This window comes from Helicoverpa zea, chromosome 7, assembly GCF_022581195.2.
Source record: "Helicoverpa zea isolate HzStark_Cry1AcR chromosome 7, ilHelZeax1.1, whole genome shotgun sequence".
NCBI lineage: Eukaryota > Metazoa > Arthropoda > Insecta > Lepidoptera > Noctuidae > Helicoverpa > Helicoverpa zea.
This window is the reverse complement of record NC_061458.1, coordinates 8157474-8174019: the sequence shown is the minus strand read 5'-3', so window position 1 is coordinate 8174019 and position 16546 is coordinate 8157474. Positions and strand designations below refer to the sequence as shown.

Here is a 16546-nt window from a genome sequence, read left to right as displayed (position 1 = left end):
ATCTCACTCGAGGGAGTCGTTTCTATTTCCCTATTAACAGTTCTATATATACGAGGATAGATAAAACGTTATGGAATCAACTCTTTGAAATTGTGAAAAATAGTACAATAGTCACTTTTAACAGCGCAATAAACTGAGTTAACTGTTCAAACATTTGTTGTTTTCGAACGAAGAATTTTTGTTGGAGAGTTTGAAGTCGAAGCACAGAATTTCCCCAGCTTACACAATGAAAGCAGTAATTCTCAGTTTTAAGCCTTAAGCCTAACCTATTCCAAGACTACCTAAGCTATGACATCTGGAGAGCTAATGAGAAAATGAATATTACTTATATCTTCAGAAAATAATGCTTTTAAAATATGCCACAGATTTTAAGAAAAAGCCAAACTTAATCTGCAAAAATTGGCTGAAAATGGATCGGCATAATCCTACGTGCGAGCGCCAAGTTCCCTACGCCAAATGAAGCAGAATTTTGCGGTCCAAAGATCATCAGTAACACTAAATGTGTCAACACAGACTCCGATTTTACAATCCAATGAGTACACGGTAAAACCAAAATGAATGGCCTTTTGTCCGGACCCGTATAGAGGAAAGGTTCGATTAACAAGGCATCATTGGCCTTTGGCAAAATTGGTTACTGGCAGACTCAGCACATGTAGCCGATTTTACGAACAAGATACTATAAAAATTGTATCTATTCCTACATCCTATAAATGAAATATCAGTACCTATATAAAAGTATCAAATGAACAGTCAAATGAAAGCTAAATACTTTTTCAATCAAAATACCGAGTCCTTTGTTTTCTTTGTTCTACAAAGCGTTGTTATTTAAATCAGAACAAGTCAATTCGAATTCTGTTCTACAACGTTACTAATTAATCGAAGAGCGAAGTTTTCATACTTGCCCTCAATTTTCTTTTCCATCATTTTGAAATCTCTGTAGGTACAATACTAACTAGGTACACTGACAGAGGCGGCAAAAAAGCACTCAGTGTGATTATCAATAGATCTTTTCCCCAAACATTTTTCAATAAAACTGTCGTACAATTCATTTCACGGCATACAGAATATATATTCAGTATTCCTATACGAGAGTAAAAGGTAGTGTTTTGTGAAAAAGTTTATAGCCTATTATTAGCAAACACGATAATTTCGTGAACAATAGCACTTACCGTAAAGATTGTTGGTACCTACCTACCCAAGTAGTTATCAGAACAAGGGTGCATAATAAACACTTTGAACTTTTCCTTCCAAATTAGTTTCAGTTATTGTAAAACTAGGTACCTACCTATATAGGTACTACTCGGCCACTAAGATCTTGTTTGTTAGTCATCTTAAAATCGAATCGTAGAATGCTGTTTAATCGTTTGACTTACCACTTAAATCTCTGTAGATTCGTGTTTCAAATATGTATTTCGAATACAGGTGCTAAACGTCTGCTTAACTTTTTTGTAATAACACAGCATATATTTAGCTATATGTAGTTTTCTAAATTATTCTTCGAGTAAATAGTCATGAGTTCACCAATCAAGGCATTCCACTACCCATGTTGACGTTCACACAACTAGCTCAAACCAGGACTTTTAAGCAATTACAATCTAATCTGGTAGTTGAAGGTGTTCCAATTGCGGTACCTGACATCAATTTAAAGGGAGAACAATACGACTTTGCCCCTGTAATTCCCTTTAACACCTAAGCGTTTTTCGATCGCACATTATACGGGGCTATTCGGAAGATAAATAAACGATCCTGCCGTTAAATCGTACACATTGTTCGGCCTTTATGACCTTTTGCAAACACCAGTAGACGTTACCGCGATCTTAATTTTAAGCATCGCCATTTAGAATTTATATTGCAGCGAGGAAAGCAATAAAAAACTTCGTTAAGCTATTGCGAAGATTGCCCAAATTAACTTCAACACTCCCTTTTATTGTTTCGACTCTTTGAGATTTTATTATTTATCCGACTTTATAAATAGATCACGCCGGATGATTGTTCCAATTTGGCCCATTGTAATTTGTTGCAGTTGTACTTAATGGGATCCAAACATTGCAATGCATTGCAACATGAAGTTTTGCGGTGAGGCGCACTACAGCATGTATTTTCACGGCTTTGCACAGGATTCGTACCTACTCGGCGCCAAAGCATGAGTTAATTATAAGTTGCAGAACCGTTTGTCGTGTCTCCTCGAACTTCTGGCATAATACTACTTAGCATACGCAGCCCGATATGCACGAAGATGGAATAATTTTGGGTAATGCAATACCCAACTAGCTAAACGATCATGTTGCTAAAGTTTCACGATCTTATTTATGAAAGTTGAGTTAGACACTGCATTGTTTCTATTCTGTATGAAATAAATAGATACCTAATAAGAAGAATTATGCAAAACAAACTCTAACTCAGATTTTTCAACTCTACTTTTTTTATTCCATCATTACCACCCGCGCGTACCTAACTGCGCATTCATTCATTGTCACACATGAAATGTCGCTACTAACAACACCTGTTACGAATTTCTCTACAGCTTTTTTTTCAAACTGGCCGTATGCTCCTGTACGAATAACACATACGTCGGTGTCATTCGTGCCTGCGATACGACATAGGAGTTGATAAATGACATCATTTATTCCACCCTGTACACCCTTCCACAGTCCCCGTACACTGCTGTGTCCACACTTGATATATTAATCCAATCCAGTGTGCCGAAACGATCTGTATCGGAATATCATGCTGTAATCTAAACGTCTTTGTTTACTCATATAATTTTACCAATTACTTTCAAAATTGAAAATGACAGCCTTTGTTGGGTATTTACCTACTTAAGTAGTAAGTATATCTACTTATTGCATAAGTATTATGACCATGATATGTAGATACATGTAGATAACTAATACCTATTATGTACAAATTTCAAAACCTAGAAAAGGAGGAAGGGCCTAGAAGGTACCAAGCCCAGTTTACAAGTATGTTGGACTCGTGGAGGACCAAATTCATAAGTTCTTTCTGTGTAACTTAAGTAGGTGTTTTCATATTTATGTTTGGAGAAACAGACGCGGGTGAAACCGCGACGCGGGCAAAAGTTAGTAATTAAGTATTTTTTAATATTGCAGTGTAAAAATTACTAACATTGCAATGTTAAAAAATACAAAATTACAGCAGCGCAGCAGCACGAACATAACGTAGCTGACTGATGCTCTTCGCTGTCAATGTCATATTTGAGACATCCAACCAAAGAGTAAAGTAATATATAGGGAAAAGAGAGCCCACTCACGTGTTATTCTTGCAACCCAATTTGACAATGCGCCATCTTTCTCTAAATTGGCCCCGAACTACCTACATAGCTATAGCTATAAAAATATTATAATTATGCATCATATTCATAACATTTTCTATTAGGGTAAGTAGCACCATATAACTATAACATTGGTTATCGTTATAGTTACATGGTGCTACTTACCCTAATAGAAAATGTCATCGTTATATAATATAGTAAAAGGTCGAAGGAAAACAAATAATTATTATATATTACTTTTTATTTACGCGTGTATGCGGAATGCGAAAAACCGCCATATTGATATTATTATGATCGATTTTGTTAAGTTACTTGGAATACTGACACCAGGTCTTTTTAGATGAAATTTGATATTTGTGCTTTTTTAAACCGTATTTAATTTATTCGCCTATTATATCTTTTTTTAAAGTGTCTAATATTTTCCTCATACTTTTCTCTAATTAATATTGCATAAATAATTTTATATTAACAAACAAAATCGATTATAGTGTAGTGCCATCTGTTGGTAATTTAATGTATCTTTTAGATAGTAAATAGTTTCCGGGCCAAATAAAAGGTGGCGACTCTTCGTTTACTTAGCTGTCAAAATGTACGGAGTGTCCTCCCCCTGCATCCAACGGGAAAATAAACTAATCGATAAATTGAACAAAATTATTGTTGTTGTGTACAAAATAATACCGAAATAAACAAGAATTACTTGTGGAAACAATGTGGAAACGAATTAAAGACACAACATATTTTCTTTCATTTTCAAATGATCGTGAATACGAGATATGCGTAACAGATTACGTTGGTGTTTGGACTTCATTTTACTCCGAAAAGGCATTCGTTGCTCAACTGAAAGTAAGTTTTATTTATATCTTTTCTATTAAATTAACTGTTATTAATCACTTAATGAAAAATAATCTCCATAAATACGGAGTCGAGACGACCCACTGACCCGAACTTTGCAGCTAACAAGTAGGTGTAGTTCGCCACATTGTTTTTGGAAGAGTCCAACTGCCTGAAACAGAGAAGGCATCCTAGATGTTCTATTTACTACATTATAATAACTTTTAATCACCGGAGTCTCATGGGAACTTTGTGCGCCCAGATAAATAGTAGTCTAGGATGTAGTTCCTGAAATCAGCATGTTCAAACAGACTAATTTAAACTCTTGCACTCTATTTTATTTATAAAAAGAAAATCGAATTTTAAATGTTACCTATAATTTTGTACTTATTGCATGTTACAGGAAAGTAATGACGGCCTGGAAATGGAAGACAGTGAGTTTGTACAAAAAGGTGTATATTTGCTCACCAATCTCGATAACTTGAAGAAGTTTGGTATAGAAAGCAAAGAAAATGGTAAAAGTTTATTTATTACCTTGACAATATCATTGGGATTCCTTTTTAACTTTGAATGTAAACTATTAAAGGGCTCGGAAGAATTAGTAAGTATCAATAAGAGTAGGTAATGTTGAGTGTTAATGCTAATATTTTCCTGCACTTTTTGGTTGAAATTTATTTATAGCCTTTTGCTATTTTTTTTTTATTCTTTATGCCCTTTGTTTAATTATCTTCTCTATTGTTATCCAGTTTTGTCTAAACTCGCTTAGGAATAAATTTTCCATTAAAATTTAATATATCTTCTAATATAATAAAATAATTAGTTTGTTATATACTTATGGGAAACATTGTACTTTCCAGTATTTCCAGGAAGTTACCCGGCCACTGTTGAATGTTATTTGTGACATACGAGAAAGTGAGACTGAACTGAGACGCCTGTTAGTGCGAAAAGACAAACAAATAGAAGAATACAAAAGCGAGGGTGGTGAGATTGTATTAAGTAAGTAAAATGGTTAATTAATCTGAGTTCTGCTTATTCTTAACGTTTATCCTGTCTTGTGACGGGGCAGCTTTCCGTATCTTCTTCTTCCACTTCGCTCTATCCTCTTCCTCTTGGAGTTCGCAGATTAATTGATAAATAATTAATCTGAATTGTACATAAATATATATAGCTGATACACTTCTTTTTTTGAGAAATTAGAAAGAGAAACTCATATTATAAACTTGGTGCCCTCATCATGGAATATTTATACTGATTTTAAAAACTTTTTAGGAAATCTCAAAACAGTGCCATTTAATGATGAGGAACATGTGCAGAAATACAGGGAGTATGAAAAACAGTTTGGAGCATGCAATAAGTCCCCGACTTTCATTAAAGAAGTTATTGAGCTTTTGGAGAAAAATGTTCTGTAAGTATTTTTTACAAACTTCATGAGGATTAAGATACCTTCCTTGCTGACTGTTTTTTTATTATTTTTAGCCCATACTGTCCCACTGCTGGGCAAAGGCCTCCCCATCTTGCTTCCACACTTCTCGATCTTTCGACCGAGCCCACCAGTCTCGACAATAGGCGTCAAGGTCGTCACGCCATCTCTTCCGGGGCCTACCCCGCCTGCGGTGTCCATCCTGAGGTGTCCACTGAGCGACGATAGTGGCCCATCTTTCCGGATGCATTCGGCTGACGTGTCCGGCCCAGTTCCACTTTAATATTGCCGACTTTCGGCCCACATCAGCGACTCCCGTTTTGGAACGTATGTCGGTATTTCGTACACGATCAGTTCGTCTAATACCTAAAAGGCTACGTTCCATCGCTCTTTGGCAAACCTTGAGCCTGGACTTCTGACACTCGGTGAGGGACCAGGTTTGCGCACCATAGGTTAGGACGGGCAAGATACACATGTCGACTAACTTTCGTTTGAGTGAAAGGGGTAGGTCCCCTTTCATGTAGTGTTTCATGGACCAGTAGCTCTTCCAGGCGTTCTCGATGCGGCGATCGATTTCTTTCTCTTGCCTGTTATCGAAGGAAACTAACTGGCCCAAGTAGATGTACTCGTCGACATAGTGTAGAGCTTGCCCATCTACCTCAACATTACCTTTCGTGCTGTTGGTCATCGTATGTGTCTTGCTCATGTTCATTTGAAGTCCAACCTCTCGGCTTGCCCTGCTCAGGTCTTGGAGCATTTCTTGGAGCTCTGCTGATGTAGACGCAAAAAGAACGATATCGTCAGCAAACCGCAAATTTGTCAGCCTTTTGTTACCGATGACGATGCCTTTAGATGTCCAGGGCACGGTGAGCTTCCTGAAGACTTCTTCTAGTGTACAGGTGAATAGATTAGGGGAGAGCGGATCACCCTGTTTTACGCCCTTCTCTATTAAAAATGATGGACCAGAGGAAAGTACTTTAATCGATGCAGTGCTGGCCCTGTAGACTTCTTCCAGAAGCTTTATATATGTCTCATTTATTTCTTGTGCGCGTAAGGATGTAAAAATCGCCGTGTGTTTGAGACTGTCAAAAGCCTTGGAATAATCCACGAAAGCCAGGTACAACGGTTTGTGGTACTCATTATATTTTTCTATTATCTGGTTTAGTGTAAAGAGATGGTCGGTCGTGGAGAAGGAAGGGCGAAATCCAGCCTGTTCAACTGGTTGATGCTTGTTTAGTTGGCCTCTTATGCGGTTATGTATAACTTTAATGAACAATTTATATAGGTGGGAGATTAGGCTTATAGGTCTATAGTTATTAATTTCGGATTTGTCGCCTTTTTTGTGGAGGAGAATGATATTGGAGTGGGCAAATTGTTTTGGTATCTGACCGGAATACAAAATAGAGTTGAAAAATTTTATGATGTGGGGTGTTAAAGTGCTTTTGAATAGTTTCAGTATCTCGGTGCTGATACCGTCGTCTCCAGGACTTTTGCTATATTTGAGGCTTTTTAAAGCTATATCGATTTCGCCCCTAGTGATGGGTGGGATAGTGTCAGGGCAGAGGTATTCAATAGGGTCTGAGGGTCGTGAAGAATCTGTATATAAAGTTTTGTAAAATTCAGTACATATTTGGGTTATTTTATCTCTGCTATGTTGTTTAACACCATCTTTGTCGCGCAGACATGTCAGCCATGTTTTGTTCCTAGAAATGCCATTTTTTGCCGATCTAAGTGATCCACCTCGCTCTAAAGCAGTTTTGATTAATTTTGTGCTATAATTTCTTATATCTTTGCGGATATTTCTTTTTACTTGCTTGTCCAAATTCCTGTATTCATCTGTTTGCCAAACTGTGTCTGTCCTTTTATTAATCAATGATATTGTGTCCTTACTCAATTTATTTGTTTTTTGCCTATTTGTTTTTATTTTGTTTGTTGCTGTTTTTATGCATTCTTTAATGGTATCATATTGTGCTTGTGGGTCATGTGTTCTATTGTCCAGTATATCGAAACTATTTTTAAGATCTAATTCAAAGTTTTCCCAGTTGCCAAGTAGGATTTGTTTACTTAAAGATTTTATTTGCTTGCAAAATAGTTGTTGTCTATGAATTTTAAAGTCAAATATTGACGACGTCATATAATGACGACCTCGATGACGCAATGGTCACCATGCCGGACTGCCAAACCTGAGGTCCCGGGTTCGATTCCCGGTTCGGTCGACATTTGTGTGATGAGCATGCTTGTTGGCCGTGGTCTGGGTGTTACAATATGTATTCATAAATATGTATATATGTAGCTATATGTAGTTTATCAGTTGTGTTAGCACCCATAACACAAGTTAATAAATAACTTACCATGGGGCTAACCGACCGTGTGTGAAAAGGTGTCCAGACATTATTTAAAAAAAAAAAAAAAAAAAAAAAAAAAAATATTAGTCTTGCTCGAAGAGGTCGGTGGTCGGAAGAAAATTTTATTTTATTTATAATCCCAACATCTTTTATTGGGTGCTTGCAGGAAGATAATATAAAATCAATTTCGTTTTTTGTTCTACCGTCTGGAGACATCCATGTCCATCGACGCTGTGGCTTTTTTGTAAAGAAGGTGTTGCTGATGCTCAACATTTGGCCGAAGGCGAACTGAAGAAGACGATTGCCCCTCTCATTGCGAGTTCCTAAGCCATGTGGGCCGATTATTTGGTCGTTATCCTGTTCTTGTCGAAAACCGATCTTGGCATTGAAGTCGCCTAGGACAATATTAAACGTGCCCCTGTTGTCATCGCAAGCCTTGTTAAGCAGGTCGTAATAGTCTTCAACGTCGTCGTCAGAGTAGGCAGATGTTGGTGCATACGTCTGGACTAGTGTTAAAGTTTTGGTTTGTGTTAACCTGAACTTAAGAACTGCAATCCTCTCTGAATAGCCCCTGAATTCTAAGATGTTATTTTTCCACTTTTTGGCAACCAAAAAACCTACTCCATGGAGACCGCCCCCAGTGCCAATGTGAAAAAATATACTATCATCCCTCTCTTCGGTTATTTCTCCCTCCCTTCTCACTTCTGAAAGACCTACAATGTCCCAACGGATGTTTTTAAGAGAGTTTTCCAGTTCTATTAAGCGCTCGTCTTTTAGTAGTGTTCGGACATTATAGGTTAAGACGTCAAGCTTATCGGTATCCAGTAAAACGTTAGCCGTGGTTGTTTGACGGGGTGTCGATCTCGCCCGGAGATTGTATACGCCCCGGGTCCCAGCGCCGGGCTGGCTTCCGTCAGAGGCAGCCCGGCCACTGGGGCCGCCGGGCACTTGGGGCCGAACTGTGGGTGTGTTACTCATGGGGGTTTGGACCGTGTCCCACCATGCTGGTCCAGTGCACGGTTGGTGGGTTGGTCGCCAGAGCCTCGTCTGTTGTTTAGCAGGGTGCACCACGAGCAGGAGAGGTTGACTTGGATCCCGGAAGATGTTGTTTGGGACCCCATACACCCCTTTGGGACCCCATACACCCCTTTGGGACCCCATACACCCCTTGGGACCCCATACACCCCTTTGGGACCCCATACACCCCATGCTGACTGTTGTTAGAGTAAAATAGGAGACTTTAAGGGAGGTGTTTGCCCAGCTGAGGGTGAGGCTAAAAAAGTAAAATGCAAATAACGCTGTCACATAATATTAATTTGAAAAACTAAGTAAAGCTCTGAATGGTAACTTGTGTTTGGTAATTTATGTGTGTCATATACAAGAATACATACAATAAATACATATCTTAAATTCAAAATAAGTATGTGTATAAGTATGTATCTTGCATATTTAATTTTATCAGCAAAAAATCTTTCCTTTTCTACAGCCTGTTTTAACTCTAACTCATTTAAATTATAGGAAGCAAAAACCTGCTGTACGTCCAGAACCAGTCCCCAAAATTAAGATAGAAGCTGGTCCTTCTACTAAAATCGTGCCGGGCCCCTCTATCAAGATGGAGCCTGACACAACAGTTCTGACTGAGCCCGATCCTCCTGTCAAACAAGAAACTACTGAAGAAACTAATGCTCAAGTTGTTACAGCATCAGTAAGTTTCAAACAAGAGATTAAACGAGAAACGTTACGAGCTCACGTTCCACGTAAACGGTCAAGATTCAACTTCTAAATATTTTTAACGTAGTGGAATCCATCCTTTAATATTAAAATGGCTAAGTTATTATGCTGTATATATGCTACAGCCTTGCCAATCGAGGCATGGTGATATTAAGACTGTTTATTTACCTAAATGTTTATTTTTTATGAACTAGTTTTAATATATTTTACAAATTAATATATTGTGTTCATAATGTAAATTAGGTATATATGGAATTTATTATGTGTTTATTTTATTAACTGATGATAATATTTTTGCTGACTTATTTTTTTATGAAGTGCATATCCATGCATAAACGTTATTTTCACAAACATAATATCTAAAATGTAGTAAGTAATCAAGGATTCTATTATATGTACAATGAAATATCAAAGTAATTAAATGTAATAGACATAAATCTTACCATTAAATCTTTTTCGAAAATAATAATAATAGAATTTGAAGCATATCTGTGTAGATTGAAATGAAATAAACACTTTAATTTTATATTAAAACTTTTATTATACATTGAACTGTTAAAATCTAATGTTAGTTCAGTTGTGCTAGTGTAAAAAATGTTACGACTAGTGCGTTCTATTGGAGCTGCGAGCGATAACTAAACGTAATATAACAATGGCTAAGCTTAACAATACAATATTATTATAATTGTAACTTATTTTAATATTAATACAGCGTTAAGTATACGACAGTATCATAAAGTAGATATTTTTTTATTTTTCTGAAGTTATTTGGATTTAACAATATTTCAAAGATGATTATTTATTATTAAAATTTAATTCGTTGTACAAAGCATTATAATTTAGCGCAAATTCACAAACATTAGTTTCTCACAAATTATTCTGAGTCTAAGGTCTTTGTGAATAATATCGAACGGAAGTTACTGCACAACAGTGATAGGGTATTCATTTGTAAATACACTCAGCAAGGGAAATATACCTCTGTAATAATCAGACTATAATTTACAGTACACCACAAATAACTTTGCGTGCCTGAAGTTAGCCATTTGCCACCTCACGCATGTGCATTAGCTCTGTTCATAATTTTGTTGACGGTTGCGAAAACAATAGAAGCCAACTTCGAACTTGCAAGATTGCTCACTGATTTTTGTTTTAACAAACAATCAAATACCCTATTAAAAATGCTGATATAATTTGATCTGGGAGAAGTTTTAGTGCATTTATGTTTTACTGTCCAGCAGTATATAGGGACCAGCCCTATCAGATTTTTGCTGTAACTACAGTTTACTGTTTTTTATCCATATAAAAAAAAATATATCGACTAAAAGCTACCATTTGCTGAAGCGTTGAACTCAACTTTTCTTTACAATGTTTTGACACTTAATGATGAGTATTTAATTATGCTCCTGACTAGTTTTGTTGTTACTTGGATCATCATCATCATCATCATCCTCCTGCCCTTATCCCAATTTTATTTGGGGTCGGCGCAGCATGTTTTCTTCTTCCATACTCTTCTATCTGCCGTCATCTCACAAGTAACATTCTTTCTTACCATATCTACTTTCACACAATCCATCCATCGTTTCTTTGGTCTTCCTCTTCCACTATATCCGTCCACGTTCATACTCATCACCTTCCTCACAACATGACTCTCATTCCTCCGCATCACATGCCCATACCACGACAGCCGGTTTCCACGCAGTTTTTCTGATACCGGCGCTACTTTCAAACTTCCTCTTATATACTCATTCCTCACTCTATCTCACTTTGTTGTTACTTGGATGAAAGTTTTTAATTGAAAAAAGCAGTAGGTAGATAGGTACTTATATTCCATTCATTTTTTTACTATTATGTGCTCTGGTAGATAAAAGGCGGCTATTGGTCTAGTTAGTGGCAACATTCGGAAAATTGATTATGTAAATTTTTTCCACACTCTTTTCCTCTTCCACGTTCTGACTTATATTTATTTAGCAGATGAATAGGAAATTTTCAGGTATTTTAAGTTTCAAACATGAGTATAGTTTTAAGCATAAATTAGAGGTACGCTTATTAACAATTTAACATTAAAAGCTTATAAATAAGTCTCCAATGACCGCATTAGTTGTAACCCTTCGCCAAATTTTAATGGAAATGCAATTATCAACAAACGCATCTAATACAAAACGACTCCTATATATTTTTTAAATTCGTTAGATATATAATAATGTGCTTTTTATTATTGAGTCTATAATATTTGCTGAGCAAGTCTGATAGTCGCGTAGGCTTTATTAATACTTTTTAAACCGACAACATTAAAGGCCTTCTCAGTGTCAGTAGGTTGAAATTTAGTTAATAATTAAAACAAGATAAATGCGACCAGCATGAATTTATTGGTTGGTAATTGGTGTTATTTAAAGAGCTTTCGGCCACCCTGACGAATTCAATTTGATGCGCGTCTGTGTACCTAGATGCATCTTTTCGAAACATCTGCGCTCTGCCTCAATTTAAAAATATTATTGACTGCACCGAGATGGAAACTATTTTCTTTATCATGATGGTCAGTCATAATGACATAGTTTTTCACTTATTGTCGCTTTCTTATTTATAGCATTTCATTATCAATTTTATTTGTGAAACTTGATCATACAACTTCTTAAAATTGACTTTACACCGTATAGATTAAGTATAGGTTTATGAAATTCAAATATTTCTAGTTAGTAGTCTCTATGATAGAATTAGGTAATGAAATCTACAACTATTTTTAAATCTAACTTATTTCACATATCATTAAATTAGGTATTTCAAATTTCACGAATAACAACCGATATAAATACACCGAAAATCCATATAACCGCTGGCCTATTTATCTTTTTTGATATATACTTCTATTGCACTTTCAGGAAAAGAAAATATGGATTGAGATGATTAGTAACACTTCAGTATACTTAGGTGCATTTGGAAATCGCGATAGGTCTTATACGCAGGCGACTCAGCACGCACTACCGAGTCTTAGGTCCCTTAAGTCTCATCATTTTCTCTCATTTCCTAATAAGAGGGGCAAAAATAATGATCTTGACAGTTGTGATAGTGCGCCCTATGTCGCCAAATTAGCACACAGATTGCATAAAGCGACCACTCCCACCCTCTTACCAAACTACATTTTTTAAATAATTATCATAATAATTTAAATTAACTAAATCCTAAACGTTATTTTTAGTGGTAAGAGGGTTTTAAAACAAGACTTGTCAGCCGTTTTCTGATTAGTCAGCGAACTTGTAAATACTTTGCCAATGAGAAAACGACTTTGATTCCCCTGACGCATGATTTGGGCGCTCGCCAATGTTTACATCTGAGATATCAGACTAGACTATCTGTATCTATCATTCTGTGTTTGTATTCTACAACGCTTACAATTTATTTTACAGGAGACTGATTTTGTTCATTCATCTTTATCTGAGGTCGCGTACCTACTTGCTATTTCTTTTCAAACAGCAATACTACACAGTTCTCGATTATTATAAGTCTTAAACTGACATTGTAGTCGATAAAATTCATAAAATATCAATCAGTAAATCAGTCAAACCCCATCGTATCTCAGATGAAAACTTGGCCCACATCATTCATCGTTGCGGTCTACGAACGCAGGAATGCTACAATAATTAGGCTAACAGCTACACTTTGACACGTCCGTCTCGGATTCAGAAGGCTTTATTACGTTGTCCCTTTCCTTCAGCTCGAAGGCATCCGCCTGAAAAATACATTTTACAACATTAAAAAGAAATGGGATCCAAAGGGTTTTAATAGGTTTTTTCTCTTGGTCCAAATTATGTCTCAACTTCGAAGGAAGAAGGGTGTTACTTACTTTGGTCTCTCGGTATTCTCTAATTTTCCTGGCTAATGTCAAAAAGGCTTCCTCTATGTTTATGTTGCTTTTACACGACACCTCGAAAAACGGCATATCGAAGTCGTCCGCTATCTGAAATCATTGTATTGTGTTTCATTTAATACAACTATATTTTGGTACTTACGATATAATAAGCTCTAAAAGAATTCAGCGCATTTATGTGGTAGATACTATGTTTAAAAAATATATATCTTTCATGTGATCTAGTCGTTGGTTTAATATATTCTCCTGCCTATCCAGCCATATTTGATTTCTGAATAACCTGGCCTATGGCTTATTTTGTTACTGATATGGGTTTTGACGAAACCTTCGTTTAACATTGGACCTCATCAATTTGATGAACCGGCGGCGTTTAGGCGCCTTTGATAATGATGATTGCACCGTAACCGATCAAAATCGTGATATTTTGAATACCGTTTTGGTTTTATTTCTGTGGGAATAAACCTCACTTTGATGTAAACAAGGTCATTTAGTAGGTATGATTCACAATTTGATACGAGTAAGTCAAATTCATTATCATCAACCTTTTTCTAAATGTTCTACTGGAAATCCTTGCAAATGTGCCGTGGCTTCAATTATAGAAAAATATTACCTTTTGGCCCCTCTCTTTTGGTACAGCTCTGTGGTTCTCGTGAACATCACACTTGTTGCCGACTAAGACCTTGATCACGTCAGGAGACGCGTACTGAAAACAGAAAACCAGATTTTTACCCGAGACGTAATTTGGGTCTTAAAAAAATTGTCTATAGAGACATCTAAGGATGAACAATACAAGCTAGATCGAGTACAAAATAACGAATTCTATAAGAAATCACCAATCATTCTAAGGTCAAAAGTTTTTTATAATATCATGGTTATCGAATCTTTGGCAATGACTTACAGACCAATTGATTATAACCTACAAAATATTTGTTTCAGTTCTAGACACAATTCGACACGACCATGAACTTCATAGAAGTACCTATTAACACCTTGCTACCGCATTATCAATCAAAGGCATGTATAATTATTGACGTTATCGCGGTGAGTTATTATTTGTCGTTAAATCAAAGTAAATTACCCACTATCCCTTGAGGTTACAATACAGGCACCGTAATCGCTCTTGCCTTGAACACCGACAATGGATGACTATCAGCTAATTGAACATTTATAATGGTCTTTCTACGAGTCCTGCTCGAATATCAAAGAAATATTTCCCGAACTAACGGTAGGAGGTTAATCTAGTAGATTGATAATTTTCGATAGTTCTCGTGAATTTATCTCTCACCTCTTGAATATTCCTGAGCCAGTACGACAGATGATTGAATGACTCCAGATTAGTGATGTCGTACATAAGTATAATGCCCATAGCACCGCGATAGTACGCCGTGGTGAGTGTTCGAAACCTCTCCTGACCAGCCGTGTCCCATATTTGGAGTTTGATAGGCACGCCGTCTAAGTTTATTATCTTCTGTTTGAAATCTATGCCTGGAAATGTTATATAATTGTGGTTAGATACAATGAAGCTTATTGTGTGGCCAATTTCGTAATGTTAACGGATCTTGCTTGGACAGTCAGTTAGAAGGATCTATTGACTTCGAGATGTTAAGTCTAGCTTACACTCTTGATATAGAACTTCCTCTATTTATATTATTTTATTGAATTGAGCTATTCTTAACTTCTCGCCAGGTTTGAGTGTTAAGTGTGTGGGTGAAAAGATTTAAAAATTGTGGTAGGTAATCGTTTTATGTATTTTCCTATGGTAAATGAATCAAATTATGAAAACAATTTCGTTAACAAGTAAAACAGATGCTTTAACATAAAACTTCAGGCTGTTATTTAAAAACCCTTATGGGGAAAAATCACCACTTTCTTGAAAATTATGATTGAAGTTGATTGTTTATTGATGACCTGCACGGTCATCGAATGAAGGTGCTATAAACTAATGATTAGATAATTATCATACGGTTTGTCTCAGTTTGGTAGGAAGGTGCTTAGTCATACAACTTCTTACAGACATCTAAAGTAATGCTAAAACTTCGCCGTAAGTCATAAAATCTCATATTATACTAATGTAGCTACGAGTAATACCACGACGAAACGCTTTTTGTTATAGTACGTTCTTAAACACAAAAACCTTCTCGTAAAATCTCAAAGTTCGTACAGCACTTGCAAGCAGCCAACTTCGTCGTGACTCTAAGCAAAAAATATACGAATTACATGTTGTAAAACAAGTTGTTTCTATTTCTTTGACTACATAGCTCACTGACGTTGGTCGGCCACTAACATTTAACTGTATAATGGTCTGCAAAGGGAAGTCCTGGGCATATAAATATTCAAAAGGCTATTTCACGTCACATGTTCCATTGTTTCCCGCTTTACATCCGCAATATAAAATATAATCGCAGATCCGTATGTTACAAAACGGCACTAAAAAACAGCATCACCTGTCTCACAAAGGCTCGTAAAACTAAAAATAAATACATTTGCTTACCTATAGTGGATATGTATATATCGTAATATCTCTCATCACAATATCTGTGCACTATACACGTTTTGCCTACATTAGAATCACCTAAAACTAGTAATTTATACGTTGCAGAAAAATCTAAAGCCATTTTTTGTTTACTTTGTTGTTGGTACGCGAGCGATGGCCCAAAACATAGGTGGAACTGTCAAAGTGAGAAAAATCAATGAGGGTAACTGCGCATGTGCGGGATCGCCCGTTGTCTTACCTTGCAACAAGTAACTATAACTATTTTACTAACACAGGCTACGGCTAGGGGTTACCCTGCACCGGTCACTGACTTGTAATAAACCTACCTAGGTAGGTACAGCGTATCCTGTAATTTTAATCAGATTACAAAATCCCTATGCACTTTCTGAGCCACTTATTTGAGTAAAATTATACTTGTAACGATTTTCTATTTTCCAAAATGCATAGGATGTATTCCTTTATAATTGTATTATTGGTAGATTCTTCAATTATCGTTTATTGAACTATAAGTACCTGTGATATATTGATTTAATTATAGCGGGCAACATCTGTTATGCCAGCAGCGATTTAA

General features: G+C 36.3%; 2 protein-coding genes across 2 annotated transcripts; one reads left to right on the top strand and one right to left on the bottom strand.

Annotated features, from left to right (window-relative positions):
* Positions 1–3904: 3904 nt before the first annotated feature.
* LOC124631930 (non-homologous end-joining factor 1-like) lies at positions 3905–10145 on the top strand. Its single transcript, XM_047166566.1, has 5 exons — positions 3905–4135; positions 4527–4724; positions 4981–5119; positions 5393–5528; positions 9407–10145. The coding sequence occupies exons 1-5, from the start codon at positions 4001–4003 to the stop codon at positions 9669–9671; spliced, it is 873 nt and encodes a 290-aa protein (XP_047022522.1). The 5' UTR covers positions 3905–4000; the 3' UTR covers positions 9672–10145.
* A 1253-nt stretch (positions 10146–11398) lies between these two features.
* On the bottom strand, positions 11399–16142 carry LOC124631931 (ras-related protein Rab-8A). The gene is made up of 5 exons (XM_047166567.1): positions 15973–16142; positions 14767–14966; positions 14092–14184; positions 13458–13571; positions 11399–13343 (listed from the first exon to the last, which is right to left on the bottom strand). The coding sequence occupies exons 1-5, from the start codon at positions 16094–16096 to the stop codon at positions 13260–13262; spliced, it is 615 nt and encodes a 204-aa protein (XP_047022523.1). The 5' UTR covers positions 16097–16142; the 3' UTR covers positions 11399–13259.
* Between the last annotated feature and the right edge of the window lie 404 nt (positions 16143–16546).